Source organism: Scyliorhinus canicula, chromosome 1 (genome assembly GCF_902713615.1).
Source record: "Scyliorhinus canicula chromosome 1, sScyCan1.1, whole genome shotgun sequence".
Taxonomy (NCBI): domain Eukaryota; kingdom Metazoa; phylum Chordata; class Chondrichthyes; order Carcharhiniformes; family Scyliorhinidae; genus Scyliorhinus; species Scyliorhinus canicula.
Window position 1 is genome coordinate 165,108,887 of NC_052146.1, and position 16,860 is coordinate 165,125,746.

General features: G+C 42.4%; 1 protein-coding gene across 3 annotated transcripts in view; it reads left to right on the top strand.

Moving 5' to 3' along the window:
* Positions 1 to 16,860, top strand: part of LOC119969006 (potassium voltage-gated channel subfamily KQT member 4-like) — a 754,273-nt gene that overhangs the window by 607,297 nt on the left and 130,116 nt on the right. For 2 of the 3 annotated variants that reach the window (XM_038802117.1, XM_038802128.1), the window contains exons 8-9: positions 2,354 to 2,442; positions 15,702 to 15,854. In XM_038802117.1, the coding sequence (XP_038658045.1) occupies positions 2,354 to 2,442; positions 15,702 to 15,854 (242 nt within the window). The remainder of the gene's footprint in view (positions 1 to 2,353; positions 2,443 to 15,701; positions 15,855 to 16,860) is intronic. The other variant, XM_038802133.1, reaches the window with a different exon arrangement.

Below are 16,860 nucleotides of genomic sequence, written 5' to 3' on the forward strand. Positions count from 1 at the left end.
TCACCTCATTATCGGAAGGATGTGGATGCTTTGGAGAGGGTACAGAGGAGATTTACCAGGATGCTGCATGGACTGGAGGGCATGTCTTATGAATAAAGGTTGAGGAAGTGGGGCTTTTCTCACTGGAGCGAAGAAGGAAGAGAGGTGACTTGATAGAGGTGTACAAGGTGATGAAAGGCATGGATAGAGTTGACAGCCAGAGACTTTTCCCCAGGGTGGAAATGGCTGTCACGAGGGGTCATAATTTTAAGATGATTCGAGTAAGGTAAAGGGGAGATGTCAGAGGTAGGTTCTTTACACAGAGAGTGATGGATGCGTGGAATGCACTGCCAGCAGAGGTGGTGGAATTAGAGTCATTAGAGACATTAAAGTGACTCTTGGTCAGACACATGGACAACAGTAAATTGAAGGTGTGTTGGATAGGTCGACCTTAGATTAGGATAAATGGTCAGCATAACATTGTGGGCCGAAGGACTTGTACTGTGCTGTATTGTTCTACGTTCTATGTGCATTGTTTGAAAAGCTTACACTATATTTCAATTAGTTTGAGAACAGATTTGGCTCACTTCATTTTGATGCCAGTGCTATTGTTACATTATTCTATTTATTCGACTTTAATGTTGAGTAATGAACCTGAATTAGTCAACAATCCAGCAGTAAATGAACAGCTAGCTAATGGTGACCATAACATGAGTGAATTCAGTATTAACGTTTGAGAGGGAGAAGGATGAGTCATAAATCAAAGCTATAAATTTAGGTAAAGCTGATTTTGGAGGGATGGAATAGAAATTGATTAATAGTAAACAGAGTGGAACCAAGATGTACACAACCACAGACTAACAGTGGGAGGTGTTCAAATAAATATTTGCTGCAACACAAGAACTGTACAAATCACTGAAGGATGACAGGCCTACATGTTTAATTAAACAACCTTGATCAACAAAAAGAGGTGTGAGATAAAATTAAATGGAAATAATGGAGAGAAATAAAACATCAGAGGATGATTGAGGGGAAAATTGGCCATGGCATTTGGAGAATTATTAGGTGATTTGGACATTCTGAATTGGACTTCTTCTTTCCCCTCTTTTTTGAAAAAAATGCCATGAAATCTTTAACATGCACGGGAACTGGAAGAAAGGGATATATGACTTAACATCCAGCTGAAGTACAGCACTGACAATTCGGCACTCTCCAGCACTACAGAGTCAGCCTAGATCATGCGCTCAAATCATAAAGAGCAGCTCCTGATGATGGAGAAAAAGTACTGAAATTATCGTGGTGCGTATTTACAGTGCTGGTTTTCACACAATATATATGCCAGGATAGCCATTTACTGAAATATTACAATGCTGCCTGATGCATAAAAAGCTGAAAACAGGGGGCGGGATTCTCTGATCTTGAGGCTAAGTGTTGATGGCGGCTAAAGTCCTGCCGGCTAGGAGCAGGTTAGAACGGCGCCGGCGGGACTCGGGATTTTTGTTACAACCGTTCGGCCCATCCTGGGCCGAGAATCACCGGGGAGACCACGTAGAGCGGCCCCCGACTGGCGCTGCACCAACCATGCTGGCGCCAATGGCGGCGATTCTCCGCTCTGTGGGAAATCTTGTTGGGGCGGCGTGGCACGATTCACTCCGGCTGCGGGATTCTCTGGCCTGGCCACGGGCTGAGAGAATCCCGCCAAGATGTGAGCATATCTCTATCACTATTACTCGGGGGTCCATCTCCATGCTGTCGATTCCTTGTGGGAATTTTTTCTGTGAGGCTGATAAAAAGCTATGTTTGTCCGGTTACGTGGAAAGTCACATTGTGGGGATGATGTTAAAAGCTATCTGCTGAACATTGGCTGTGAACAATGTGAACCCCTCCAAGGTAGGGTAATCTTTGGGCACTCGCAAACAGTGCCCATAAATGGATATCAGGCACTTTAGAGCAAAGGGTGACGGCACATTTACAGCATTACCCCAGGAAGTGCTGCTGACAAGAGAAGAAAGTTTAGATGGAGTCACTATTTAGTTTAAAGAAACAATGCCCCTGGAAACCATACAAGTTGAGTATTCACTTTTTACTCTGCTTACACCAAGAGTCTAATCCCCTTTAATCACAGATTTGAAATTAATATTAGGATTTGAAAAATGTTAGACATTAGTGTTTATTCTCATGCCGATAAATGTATTTTTTTTTCACACACATATTGATGCAATGCTTAATTCAGCTATGAGATTCCCCTCCACACAAAATTCCCATTACCTTACATGCTGTTTATGTGTCTCTTTTTATTTTGCTTTCTCTTGTCCTGTCCTGTTTGATGGTTTGATCTGTTGGTGTGTGTCTTTCTCTGTTTTTATTTATCCAGGCTGCTTGGCGTCTCTACTCTACAGATGTGAGTCGGCCTTACCTGACGGCCACCTGGTATTACTATGACAGTGTTCTACCTTCGTTCAGGCATGTACCCACACACCACTGAAGTACTTTGTATCGACCTGCCTTTCAGTATCTACCTGACTTCAGCATTCACTCTGTCTAAGCTGTGCTACTTCCAATGAAGAGAAAGCTTTGGTTTAATTGGTCTGCCAGGTAGTCCTTCGAGATCCTGCAGGATTTAAATAATTTATATATTTATAACGTGAAAATTCCAGTATTGGTTTTATTTGAGCTCTCGAGTGATTTTTTTTAAACAGATCTATTCCGGCTTTTTGTGCGCCAGAAGGGAGAAAATAAGCCCAAGTTTCCGCTCCTCTTTCCACTGCTCTGGGTGCATTTGTGTGGCTAAACACAGGTCTGGCTTGACATTCTTCGTCTGGTAGTCAGTTAGCTTATCGATGCTCATTCTCCGGGTTCACACGTGGAGCAGGTTTCAGATGACTGCTACTGGAAGCATACCCTAGCATGAAACCACACCCTCAAAAATATGGAGTGAAAAATTTCTCTGGTCTCCTGGTTCTCCTGCATTTATTCCTTTTTCATATTGTTTATTGGCTATTTGCTGGTGTGCCGCAAATGAGTCACAACCCATTCAATTATTTGCCCAAGTGACCATTAATAATGTGCAACCCTTGAGCCTGAATGACAACAGGTTCTTTAATAGTAGGAAGGCGTAACAGTATTCTTTTTAATGTTTTTTATACGTGACTTGTGGCCATCGGCAGACCAAGAATAAAGGTTCCTTTCTCTTTATTGTGCATTTTGCTGTTTATTACTGCCATACTCACTGGTAATTGAAGACCTTGTGCATTTTCATTGCGTTGCAATGGGAAAAAAGACAGCAACAGCCTCTGTCACAGTTTTACTGTCTCTACACCATGTTGTCCCGGTATTGTGTGAAATCTCTTTTTGTCCATTTATTTTCCATGATTTACCCGTGACTACTCAGGGGTGGTGTAGTGGTAGATTTTATCTTTAATTGCTCAGCCTATGGATTGACAGTGATGAGATTAGGTTAATTCAATATAGTGTTATTTTCATTTACATGTAGAGCACTGAATCATTCAAAACCTGTTCCAATTGAAAAATTCAATTTGTTTATCTCGGGACACCCCAAGTTTCCATTCACTTGTTGTGAGCTGGAAATTGGTGTAGTTTACCTGTCATTGCACACACAAGATGAATGGAGCCTGTCAAACTTTAGATTTCAGCTTCTAGGGAGAGGGTTTTCTGTGCAAATTATAAGCATTGTAGGATTGAGGAAAAATATAAATTATAAAAACATAATAAAACATGATAAAATCTTCCCATTCCATGTCGTCTCTATTGGTTTACTAACATCAATTCGAAGGAAGGTTCCTGAAACCCCTGAGAGCATTCAAATCAAAGCCAGGAATTAATTCAGAGCCACACAACTTATGGAAACACAATACCAGGGTGGAAGGACTGGACACCAGGTCCAAGTGCTGGATACCAGCACCCGAGGGTCGGATACTAGATCTAAAGGGCTAAGTACCGTAATTTGAACTTAGTTCTACTGGTCCCATGCAGGGCAATTGGGCAGCAAGTGTTTGCCACCAACCCCAGCTCATCACAATCTATTTTGCTGTAGCCCAGGTGGTATCCTGATCTTAGAGGTCCTCCTTGAGTGTACTTTGCCAGGTCTTCTTTGATTAGCTGTGTCTTCTTCCGCCTGTTGGTATCCACACTACTGCCACTCTAGCAGAGTGCTCATCTGGGAGGTGAAGAATGTGCCCTCCCAACATCAGTTGTCTGTTCCTCATGTCACCAGTAGATGCTTCTGAGCAGTCCTCAATAGCACTTTCTCATTGGTGATGCTCTTTTTCCTTGTAATGCCCAGGATCTTACATAGGCTCACTGGTGAAAGATGTGCAACTTACATGACACCTTTACTATCCTCTTCCATGTCTCACGGGCATGGACTGGAGTTGGTACTATGGACATAGAGTCACAGCTTCATGGCTGTCTTGATGGTATTGGATACTCAAACCATGTGGAGCCATTGGAAGACTGATGCTACTTTGCAGAGTGACAAAATCAATTTCTGCATCACCTTCCCTGGAGATGTTGCATCTGTTGTCCAATAGGACTTTTTGCCATCCAGTTGTCATTAACTTGGTCTTCTCTCGTCTGCTGCAGAGACCAACCTAGGTGCCATTACTCACAAGACTGGTCATGTGTCTTGGAGCACACGTGGTCCTTCAGTCAGAAAAGTGATGCGGTCTGCAAAAATTAGGTCTCAACCAGTGATGTTGCCATGGGACGCCAAAGTGTGCACCCAACATTTCTTTCTTCATGATGAAATCAATAGGATGGTATGGTGGCACAGTGGTTGGCACTGCTGCCTCACAGTGCCAGGGACCCATGTTCAATTCCAGCTTTGGGAGACTTTGTGGAATTTGCATGTACTCCCTGTGTCTGCGTGAGTTACCTCCGGGTGCTCCTGTTTCCACCCACAGCCCAAAATGTGCAGATTAGGTGGACTGGCCATGCTAAAATTTTCCTATTATGTCCCGGGATGTTCAGATTAGGTGAGGTTATGGGGTTGTGTGGGCAGGGGAGTGGGACTAGGTAGGGTGCAGACTCGATGGGCCTAATGGCTCCTGCACTTAGAGATTCCATGATAACCAAGAGGAAAAGGAATGGGGAGAATTTGCAACCTTTCTGTTGCAGTAATGATGTTGAAGGACCAAAGGACACCAGGAGCCATGGGCTTGGTCATCAGGAGTAGAGGATGTGGACGCCAGAGGTTGAGAGCTTGGATTGCAGGGACCGAGAGGGTGGACATCAGGGGCTGACAGCTTGGATATTGTACACTCAGGGTTGGTTGATTGGACATCAGGGGCTGAGAGCTTGGATATTAGGGTTGGACACCAGGGTCTGGGGGTTGGACACCAGGGGCCATGAGCATGGATACCAGAGGCCGAGAGCTTGGGGCACCAGGAACTGAGGACTGCATAGTTGAATAATGAAAAGTTTTATAAGACCAGATATTTTGGAGTTGGATCCTAGCTCAGACCCACATCACTTCCTATTTAAATACAAGAGCTCCTCCAGGTCACAACAGCCTCTGCATTCACCCAATATTACTACAGCATTTGAAGAAAGTGTGGCGCCTGCACCAACACAGAGTCCAAAAAATAAATATTATTTTGTTGCAAACATTTTTGAAGCAGAGTTAAAGCGATGTACTTTGTTTGGAAAACGTTCTCTTTGGATGTTTCTTCCTCTTTAAATCAAGAGGCAATTTGAAACTTATACTGCAATACCTGGAACTCACTGCACTGATGTGGTTTGAGCTTGGCTCCTTGTATTTATAAGAGTGGAGGCTTGAGACTGACACACCCAATATGCTGAAGAAACTTCAGTGTGGTCAGCCATCTGGCGGCCTTCTGATTAATTCAAGTGTGGGCTTGCAGCTGAGTTGAATGATGCCCTGTCTCCATGATGTGTTTGGAATGTTTGAGCAGTGCTCCAATCACTCAATGCCTGCTTGCAGTGAGGGGGACTGCAGGGAAATGCTTACTTGTTTCCCCCTCTTCCACAGTCGCCTAGCACACACGCAGCAAGACAGTTCTTTACAAAGATCAATTTCCCTTGGATGATGTCCTTCTCCCCATCACTAAATCAATGTTTGAATCAGTAGCTGCTGCTGTTTACATGTTACTGATGTGGGAAGACCTTCTCCATGAACTCAGCCAGAAGCTGTGTTTAGATACAAAATGGCCTGCCCTCATGTCGGAGCAGCTCTATTATATCCCCTTTGTAACATTGGAATTAAAGTAACACCCCTTTCACTTCTCATTCCCTTATTGTCGGCACTTATTGTAGCACTCTGACTACTGTTAGAAGGCACCACTGTATTTCACAATCTGAATGGGTCATCACAGAATCTGGCCAGTGTGCACCTTCTACTTTGCAACTTCTTTTGTCATCAGTTTCATGTTGGTTTGATGGTGCAAATTACAATTGATTTTCATGAAACTGAAAACAAGACTCCAGCAAACAAGTTAGAGAGAAATGAAAATAGTTTGATTTGGAACTCATTCACTAAAAACGTTTTAATTTTTTGCTAGTAAGCCATCCCAGAAAAAAGCAGTTGGAAATTAAACAATCAGGGTTACAGTAACCTTATTACAGTTCGAGTATCCTTTATTTATAATTCTCAGGGCTGATTGCATTTCAGATAATTTTGTTTTTCTGGATACTGTCACAATATGTGGATATTGTAAAGCACCATAAAGAGTTAGTGTAATGTTACTACTCACCAGATGATGCTATAGAACATAGAACATCGAACATTACAGCGCAGTACAGGCCCTTCGGCCCTCGATGTTGCACCGTCCTGTGAAACCACTCTAAAGTCCCTCTACACTATTCCCTTATCGTCCATATGCCTATCCAATGACCATTTGAATGCGTTTAGTGTTGGCGAGTCCACTACTGTTGCAGGCAGGGCATCCCACGCCCTTACTACTCTCTGAGTAAAGATCCTCCCTCTGACATCTGTCCTATATCTATCTCCCCTCAATTTAAAGCTATGTCCCTTCGTGCTGGACATCACCTTCCGAGGAAAAAGGCTCTCAATGTCCACCCTATCTAATCCTCTGATCATCTTGTATGCCTAAATTAAGTCCCCTCTTAACCTTCTTCTCTCTAACGAAAACAGCCTCAAGTCCTTCAGCCTTTCCTCATATGATCTTCCCTCCATACCAGGCAACATTCTTGTAAATCTCCTCTGTGCCCTTTCCAATGCTTCCACATCCTTCCTATAATGTGGCGACCAGAACTGCACACAATACTCCAAATACGGCCGCACCAGAGTTTTGTACAACTGCAACATGACCTCATGGCTCCGAAACTCAATTCCTCTACCAATAAAAGCTAACACAACGTACGCCTTCTTAACAACCCTCTCAACCTGGGTGGCAACTTTCAGGGATCTATGGACATGGACACCGAGATCTCTCTGCTCGTGCACACTACCAAGATTCTTACCATTAGCCCAGTACTCTACCTTCCTGTTATTCCTTCCAAAATGAATCACCTCACACTTTTCTGCATTAAACTCCATTTGCCACTTGTCTGCCCAGCTCTGCAGCTTATCTATGTCCCTCTGTAACCTGTAACATCCTTCTGCACTGTCCACAACTCCACCGACTTTAGTGTCATCTGCAAATTTACTCACCCATCCTTCTACGCCCTCCTCCAGGTCATTTATAAAAATGACAAACAGCAACGGCCCCAAAACAGATCCTTGTGGTACCCCACTAGTAACTGGACACCAGTCAGAGCATTTCCCATCAACCACCACTCTTTGTCTTCTATCAGCTAGCCAATTTCTGATCCAAACTGCTAAATCACCCTGAATCCCATGCCTCTGTATTTTCTGCAATAGCCTACTGTGGGGAACCTTATCAAACGCTTTACTGAAATCCATATACACCACATCAACTGCTTTACCGTCATCCACCTGTTTGGTCACCTTCTCGAAGAACTCAATGAGGTTTGTGAGGCACGACCTACCCTTCACAAAACCATGTTGACCATCTCTAATCAAATTATTCCTTTCCAGATGATTATACATCCTATCTCTTATAAACCTTTCCAAGACTTTTCCCACAACAGAAGGAAGGCTCACTGGTCTATAGTTACCGGGGTTATCTCTACCCCCCTTATTGTACAAGGGGACAACATTTGCTATCCTCCAGTCCTCTGGCACTATTCCTGTAGACAAAGATGACTTAAAGATCAAAACCAAAGGCTCAGCAATCTCCTCCCTAGCTTCCCAGAGAATCCTAGGATAAATCCCATCCGGCCCAGGGGACTTATCTATTTTCACACTTTCCAGAATCGCTAACACCTCCTCCTTATGAACCTCAAGCCCTTTTAGTCTAGTAGCCTGTATCTCAGTATTCTCCTCGACAACTTTGTCTTTTTCCTGTGTGAATACTGATGAAAAATACTCATTTAGCACCTCTCCTATCTCCTCGGACTCTACGCACAACTTCCCACTACTGTCCTTGACTGGCCATACTCTTACCTTTAGCCATTCTTTTATTCCTGGCATACCTATAGAAAGCTTTAGGGTTATCCTTGATCCTACCTGCCAAAGACTTCTCAAAGCTTGGCTCTTCTTAGCTCTCTCTTTAGAGCCTTCCTAGCTAACTTGTAACTCTCAAGCGACCCAACTGAACCATTACGTCTCATCTTCACATAAGCCTCCTTCTTCCTCTTGACAAGTGTTTCAACTGCTTTAGTAACCCATGGTTCCCTCACTCGACCACTTCCTGCCTGTCTAACAGGTACATACTTGTCAAGGACACGCAGTAGCTGTTCCTTGAACATGCTCCACATTTCCATTGTGTCCATCCCCTGCAGTTTTCCTCTCCAGGCGATGCATCCTAAGTCTTGCCTCATCGCATCATAATTGCCTTTCCCCCAGCAATAACTCTTGCCCTGCGGTTTATACCTATCCCTTTCCATCGCTAAAGTAAACGTAATCGAATTGTGGTCACTATCACCAAAATGCTCACCTACCTCCAAATCTAACACCTGTCCTGGTTGCTATAGAGCAACCATATAAATATCACATGCCCCCTTGACTTCTGGGAGATAGATGGAGAGAGTGGAAGAGAGCAAGACAGCATAGTTTTGAAATAGTTGAGCTAATAGTGTAGTTAATAGTATAGATGTGTAGTGTAATCTTTACTAATTCCTTAGTAATATGTTCGAAACTAATTCAGTGTAGGTTAATAAATTAGCTTTATTTATTAAACACAGCTTGCTGTTCTTTGACAGCACTACAACCTTCACCATCCTGAAAGAAAGAACACAACAGATACCGCATTGACACCTTGGTCTACGTACATTACAATGGCCGAAGCTGAGGCTGACTACAGTCAGAATAAATAAAATGGCTCGAAAAGTAAGATGTATCACTGAATAATAAGGGAAGGGTGAGGTTGACTAGATTCATGTTGGCCCAGGTCGTGTCAGCTCAGGTCACAAATCCCGTGCCCAAGGTCACTGAGGTTTAAAATAAGTATGGTTCTTGGATGTGTTCAATTTTCCAATTTACGAATAAAGGATACCCGACCTGTAGCTGGAGTTTCCCCTAAAGCCACAGATGCAGCACAAAATGAAGCTATTCGGTCTTCTGAAAACACGATTTACCATGTGCCAATTCCCTGCCTTCTTTCCTTGGCCCACACACTCTTTCTTTACAAATAATAATCCAATTCCCTCTTGAACACCTTGATTGACCCTGGATCCACCTCACTTTCACCCAGTACATTCCTGATCCTAACCATTGCTGTGTGAAGAATCGTTTTCTCAAACCTCCATCACTTTTTTTTGCCAATTCCATTCAATCTATGCCCTCTTCTATTCAATCGTTCCACCAATGGGAACAGTTTTTCCCTTTCAACTCATGATTTTGCACACCACTATCAAATAAATCAAGTAATCCAGTATCACAGGTCTGGACTCAACTCTTGTCTCTGCCAAGATTACATTTCAATATCTGAAAAAATTTGGAGCAATGTCCTTTCCACATGAAGGACCAAAAAATGGTGCTTGCTGCCAGATCTTTTGACCTAAAGGCTTGTTGGCACTCTAATACTGTAGTAGGTATTCTAGCTATCTGATAATTCCAAGAAAGTCTGTCCATTTAGAACAAAGAACAAAGAAAATTACAGCACAGCTAGAGGCCCTTCGGCCCTCCCAGCCTGCGCTGATCCAGATCCTTTATCTAAACCTGTCTCCTATTTTCCAAGGTCTACTTCCCTCTGTTCCCGCCTGTTCATATACCTGTCTAGATGCCTCTTAAATGATGCTATCGTGCCCGCCTCTACCACCTCCGCTGGTAAAGCGTTCCAGGAAGCCACCACCCTCTGCGTAAAAAGCTTTCCACGCACATCTCCCTTAAACTTTCCCCCTCTCACCTTGAAATCGTGACCCCTTGTAACTGACACCCCCACTCTTGGGAAAAGCTTTTTGCTATCCACCCTGTCCATACCTCTCATAATTTTGTAGACCTCAATCAGGTCCCCCATCAACCTCCGTCTTTCCAACGAAAACAATCCTAATCTACTCAACCTTTCTTCATAGCTAGCACCCTTCATACCAGGCAACATCCTGGTGAACCTCCTCTGCACCCTCTCCAAAGCATCCACATCCTTCTGGTAATGTGGCGACCAGAACTGCACGCAGTATTCCAAATGTGGCCTAACCAAAGTCCTATACAACTGTAACATGACCTGCCAACTCTTGTACTCAATACCCCGTCTGATGAAGGCAAGCATGCTGCATGCCTTCTTGACCACTCTATCAACCTGCGTTGCCACCTTCAGGGTACAATGGACCTGAACTCCCAGATCTCTCTGTACATCAATTTTCCCCAAGACCCATCCATTGACCATATAGTCCGCTCTTGAATTTGATCTTCCAAAATGCATCACCTCGCATTTGCCTGGATTGAACTCCATCTGCCATTTCTCTGCCCAACTCTCCAATCTATCTATATTTTGTTGTATTCTCTGACAGTCCTCCTCGCTATCTGCAACTCCACCAATCTTAGTATCATCTGCAAACTTGCTAATCAGACCACCTATACCTTCCTCCAGGTCATTTATGTAGATCACAAACAACAGTGGTCCGAGCACGGATCCCTGTGGAACACCACTAGTCACCCTTCTCCATTTTGAGACACTCCCTTCCACCACTACTCTCATGTTTATGTCACTCTCTAACCACGCAAACAAATATATAAAATACCATGGATTTCAGATCCTGGACCTAACAGGATAAGATTATATCAGGGTCCAAGTTTTTTTTGTTATTAAGGATCCATATAAAGTTTAAATTAATGTTACCATTATTTATGTTACCACCACTAAAGGATTCTAGTGGCCATTTTCATATTTTATCCACCACTAAGGCAACAACAAAAGAATATAATTTTCCAATCCTCTCGGTGCACAAAATTCAAGTAGGTTAATCTAGCAAATAGATACAAAAAATCTTGAATCATGTGCTCGGGGGCTGTACGTGGTCTGGAACCACAGTTTTGACGTTCCAGAGTTAGGTGCATTTTTGATTCGCATAAGAATATAACTATTATCAGTGGGCACATATTTTACAGGATAATCTATATAGTAATCACACAATTACTTGAAGTTATGGAACAACAAAAGAAAGTTCTTATCTGTTTTTGAGTAGTCATGTGGTTTAAATGGAAAAATATTTTCTTATTCAAGGCTATAATTATGCTTGAACTTGATCGATAAGTTGATATTGAGCCCCAATGTTCGCCCTGTGAGACTGCACTGGGAATTTTGCTGCACTGTGCCAACTGCATAGCTCCACCACAGTAATTAACTGGTGTTGCTGTCTCCTTCACTTTCTCCTGTGTTATGTGCTGAGTGTGACTAAACCTTTTTTTTTCTACTTTCAGTACCAGCCTTTGCTGCATGAGAAGCTCCTTCTTGAATTGTTCAACTGAAAGTCCTATTTTTCCTTCTCTACGCTCTGTTTCATTCTTACCCTGTTTCCAAACTTCTCTTGCTAGCCCCGTTAGCTTTGATTTTTATGTCGAACCACTTTAAATTTGTTTCAGGTCCATTCAGCAATAGTATCTGTGATATTACTATAGCTGTCACTTTTAGTGATCTGAATATCAATCTTAATTGCGCATAGCACCATTTGATGAGCACTTCCCTTTCCATTCCTGAGAAGAACCTCTGTATTTAATGGAATCGTTCACTAGTCTTATGGTTTGGGGCTTGTTCCCGGGAATTGCATCCGTTGATTAAACCTTGGACAAGAGCATGAAAAAGGATCATTTTTTTCCAACAAAAAGTTAGGTTGATGATGGTGAAGAGAATTCAACCAAACTGAAATGTTCTAAAATGCATTTGAGTGCCTACAGGGGACAAATATAATCTCCAGAGTTTACCTGGTAGTGGGGAATCTATAAATGTGCCTCAGCAGGATGTTTTGATTTGAAAATTGGTTGATGGAGCTCGCCTATTCTTTTGCTTTACTATATTGTCTTACATAAAGCTCAAATAGTCTATCTCTTCATCCCCCTGATTAAGTATTTTGGCCCATGAAAGAATAGAAGACTGATTGACTCTGAGAATGGCGGATAACACCATATTGTGCAATGCCCAAGTCTGGTGTTGTAATGAAAACCTCTAGATTGCAGAATTAATGACTGAAGCAATTTAATGGTGATATCACAATGCCATTTAGCTTTGTTACTTTGGGGTGGAGAGTGCAAGTTAAAATAATTCCACCTGAAACTTTATTCTGTCTTTGTGAGTCTCCTGAATTTATCAACTTAAATGTCCTAATTCTTTCTCTCCTTCCACCTTTCTCTCCCTCCTAACCCTTTCTCTCCCTCCCTAACCCTTATTTCACCTCACCTAGTGGCTGTTCTCATATTAATGCATGACTGGATGATATTTTATGATCTTTGGCACTTTCCTTTGTTCTTCCAAAACTGTTCTGGAAAAACCAGGAAATATGTCATTACTCAAGCTAGATCACTTTACAAAGGCCAAATAGTATTTGTCTCCTACCTGTCAGCTCCACTTCACCAATTGCTTTGCAAAGCACCAAAAAGGACTACTCACTCTGAATGCTTTCACAGACATGCTCACATAAACTCCACGTTCTGAGAAGCTAATAATTCAGTTTATATTTTTGTTTAATTTTTTACTGATTAAAGTGACAGTATCTTCTTGATGGATTCTGCAAATCTTGGGTAAGAGCTGCTTGGGTAAGACACAATAAGAATTCCCATTTGTTGGTAGGAGGATGCCTCTAGTCCACAAAAGTGTTGTATAGGGCCTTTCCTTTCTTAAGTCTCCTGAGGTTTCTTCATTCCTCATTACCCTTTTAATTCCCCGAGGAAAGTAGGCCACTTCTTTCCAGAACTCTTAACCGTGTCACTCTACACTAGGCACGAGTAGATGTATGTGACATACGTATATTGGGAAGCACCTATGATTAACTCAGCATGATCAGAAATTCCCCACTCAGGAAAAGACAAGAGGAACTCCTTCCCTGATCCAGTGAGTGCACCAGTACCCTGATCCACAGTGTTACCAGGCCATGAGTATGGCTAAATTCAGAAGATGGATGAGATTCTCTTTTCAGCATCCATATTCTTGACTTCTTTCCTTTGCCCAAATCCTTTCCTAAACTTAGCAAGTTTTCTTTTCACTTGTATTTCACCAGCTGCGATTGTTGGATTGGAATAATCTGGTTCAGATATTTTTCTATATCATAAGTCTAGGTTTAAAAAAACGCATCCGAACCCTCCAATGATGCATCCTCAACCTGGTCCTATTGCCAGAACATCAATACCAGGAATTGAACAGCTGAAAGATTGAGCTACACAGAAAGATCTGCTCGAGAGAGTTGGACACCCAATTTCTCAATGCCCACTTTCAAATAGAGTACTGGAAAAATCTGATGGGGTGCTCTTGGAATGGAATGATTTCTATTTTTGCTGAACGTGTGTTTGGATTTTTTGTTTAACGTCTACCTTACTCAGTGTCTCAGCGGATGCCAGCAAGTGTGGTGCTGAGTACCTCCAGGAAGATTGCAGGTTTCATTTCTGACTGTCTGTTGATATGACACAGTAGGACTGCAACTGATCAAAAAATCCTGTTCCAGGGAAGGGGGAAACCAACGAGGATTCTAGCTTTGTTGGTCTACTCAATTATCTTTGCTGGGAACTTTGAGTAACACCAGGATTGGTCTCAGTTTTGAAGCTCTCAGTGGTTGATGATTTTCACATGAGATGTGGCAACTTAGTTGAGGTACTAGAGGGCAGTTGGCACCTGTGGAACCAGCCTCTTGCAAAAGTCAGTGTCTTCAGAAGAAGAGGAAAGAAACCTTTGAAAAAGAGCATTGAGTTCAGAATCTAACAGCAGATAGAGTCTGGTCCCCACCAAAGCTCTGTAATGGGACCTGATATCTGAAATTTACCACTGTTGAGATTCTTGACACTCACAGTAGTGCCACTACCAACTTACATTATATAGCACCTTTAAATAGTAAAGCATCCCGAGAGGTAACGGTAATCAGAATTTGACGAGTGACATAAGGTAGTAAGGCAGATCTTGGCCAAAGAGGTTGGTCGTAAGGAGCAATTTAAAGGAGAAAATAGCGGTTGCGAGGTGGAGAGGTTTAGGCAGTAAATTCCAGACTTACGGTCTTGTCAGCTGAAGGCTTGGGCACCAGTGGTGAAGCAATTAAAATCAGGGTTCTCAATTGAAGGAGTGCAAAAACATGGAGGGTTGGGCTGGAGGAGATTACAGAAATAGGAGTGGGGGGGGGGGGGGGGGGGTTGAGGTCACGGACAAATGTGCGAACGAGGTGAGAATTTTTAAATTAAGGCATGCATAACTGGGAGCCAACATGGATCAGTGAGCATATAGGGGATCATGGATCAGTGAGCATATAGGGGATCATGGATCAGTGAGCATATAGGGGATAATGGATTGGTGCAACAATACAGTATTTTTGAATCACATGGAGGTTTGAACATCAGAGGCCATCCAGGAGTGCAATGGAATAGTCAACTCCAGAGATGATAGAAGCATGGATGAGGATTTCAGCAGCAGAGGAACTACGGTGGGTTGATGATGGTGGAATTAGGCAACTTTAGTGAATGCATTGATATGTGCTTGGATGCTCGCCCTTGGATCTAATATGACACTGAAGTTATGAATAGACTGGATCAGCCTCAGATGTTTGCCAGGGAGGGTAATTGAGTTGGTGGCAAGGGAATTCATTTTGCAGTGAAAACTGAAGACAATGGCTTTGATTGTCTCAAAATTTCATTGAAAATAATTTCAACTCACTCAGTACTGGATGCCAGTCAAGTTATCTGACAATTTAGAGACTGCTGTATATTGCAAAATATTGGTCATGAGGCTTTATTTTACTAAATACATGAAAGTGACACCTCCAGAGCATGTAGCATTTCCTCCTCCGTTAAAGCTGGTTGGTGTTCCCACGGATCAGCATAGTTTCCAATTCTATCCCTTGGTCCTGTTTTCCAATTCTATCCCTTGGTGATGTCAGGAAATTGAGTTTCTTCTGCAACAAATTCTGAACAGATTTTCCCTGGGCAAACGCAAACCATGCAAAGAAATGAAAGATACTGTCTCTTTAAGTGAATCAGAATGTTTGGCATCAGAAAGGAATGATCATTTTCATTTGTTAAAACCAAACTCTAGAGAACTGGCAGTAATGCTTGAATCACTGAGCCGCTGGCGCAATGGTGGACTTAGAAATTCAGACTGCAAAAAATTACAAGAAGAATCCCCACGGATACATTCATTTCATTCAAGTCAAAGACTAATTGTCCCCCCCTGTAATTTGGGGGAGAGGTAGGTGACAAATATATTTACCTTAAGCTAAATTTCACATCTTTTTACATGTGTATGTCTCTCTGTGGGGAGAATTGTATGTTTCATTGTTCAGCTGTAACTTAAGTCAGCTCATGGGATGAGAGGCTGCATCATCTCTTTATTTGCTAAGTCTCAAGATAGAGGAATCCAAAATCGATGTTTGTGATATCTTGGTAATGCCATTGCGTTGCCGAGCCAATGAATTCCAGTCTTCTGGAAAACATCGGGTAAGAGAGCAGATATTTGAGAGCTGATGGGTGACAGCTTCCTCAAAGGAAGTGTCAACCGACTGAGTTTGATATCTAAGAATAATTTGCCTACCGTCTTTCTCGGTTGGGGAATCTTGATTGATGGGTTGAAGCCAAAGAAGAAATAAATTCTGATGAGAATGACGAGGATTAGTTCAGGGTCCTGCCATGAGGACATGTTCTGGCTGCTTGCTATAGGCTCTATTTACTATGTACTCGGATTATTGTTCGCAAGACATTTAGTCCTTACATTAGGTGAAAATACTTATCTACACCAGCAAAGTGCCCAAGAGTCCTCCTACACGTGGAATTAAATCTGCAAACTGAAGCGTCCTTTAGGATAGATACATTCAGTGGCTAGGTAACGTCTTGCCCTCCAAACTTGGCTGTGAGCTGATGCATAAAGTGAGAGACAAAAGTAAGAAGTTCAAAAATATTGGGGAAGAGAAAGTAGTCACTCATCCCAGAAGCTGTGCTCTTGTCTTTATCATTTCACATCATTAATCTTCATTTCTCTTTCCATCCTTCCATTCATTAACATCAGTGGGGAAAAAAAGTCGGATGACAGGTTTGTTCTATCAGGACAGAATTCAAATTCATTGTCTAATCCTCAGTCCCAGTGAAATATATGTTTGCTGTATTGAATTAAATTGTGATTTATTTTTTATTTATCACTGTTATTGCAAAATAGACTGATGACAGCTTGCTGCTCACATTTTCTGAACTCTTCCCTTGTA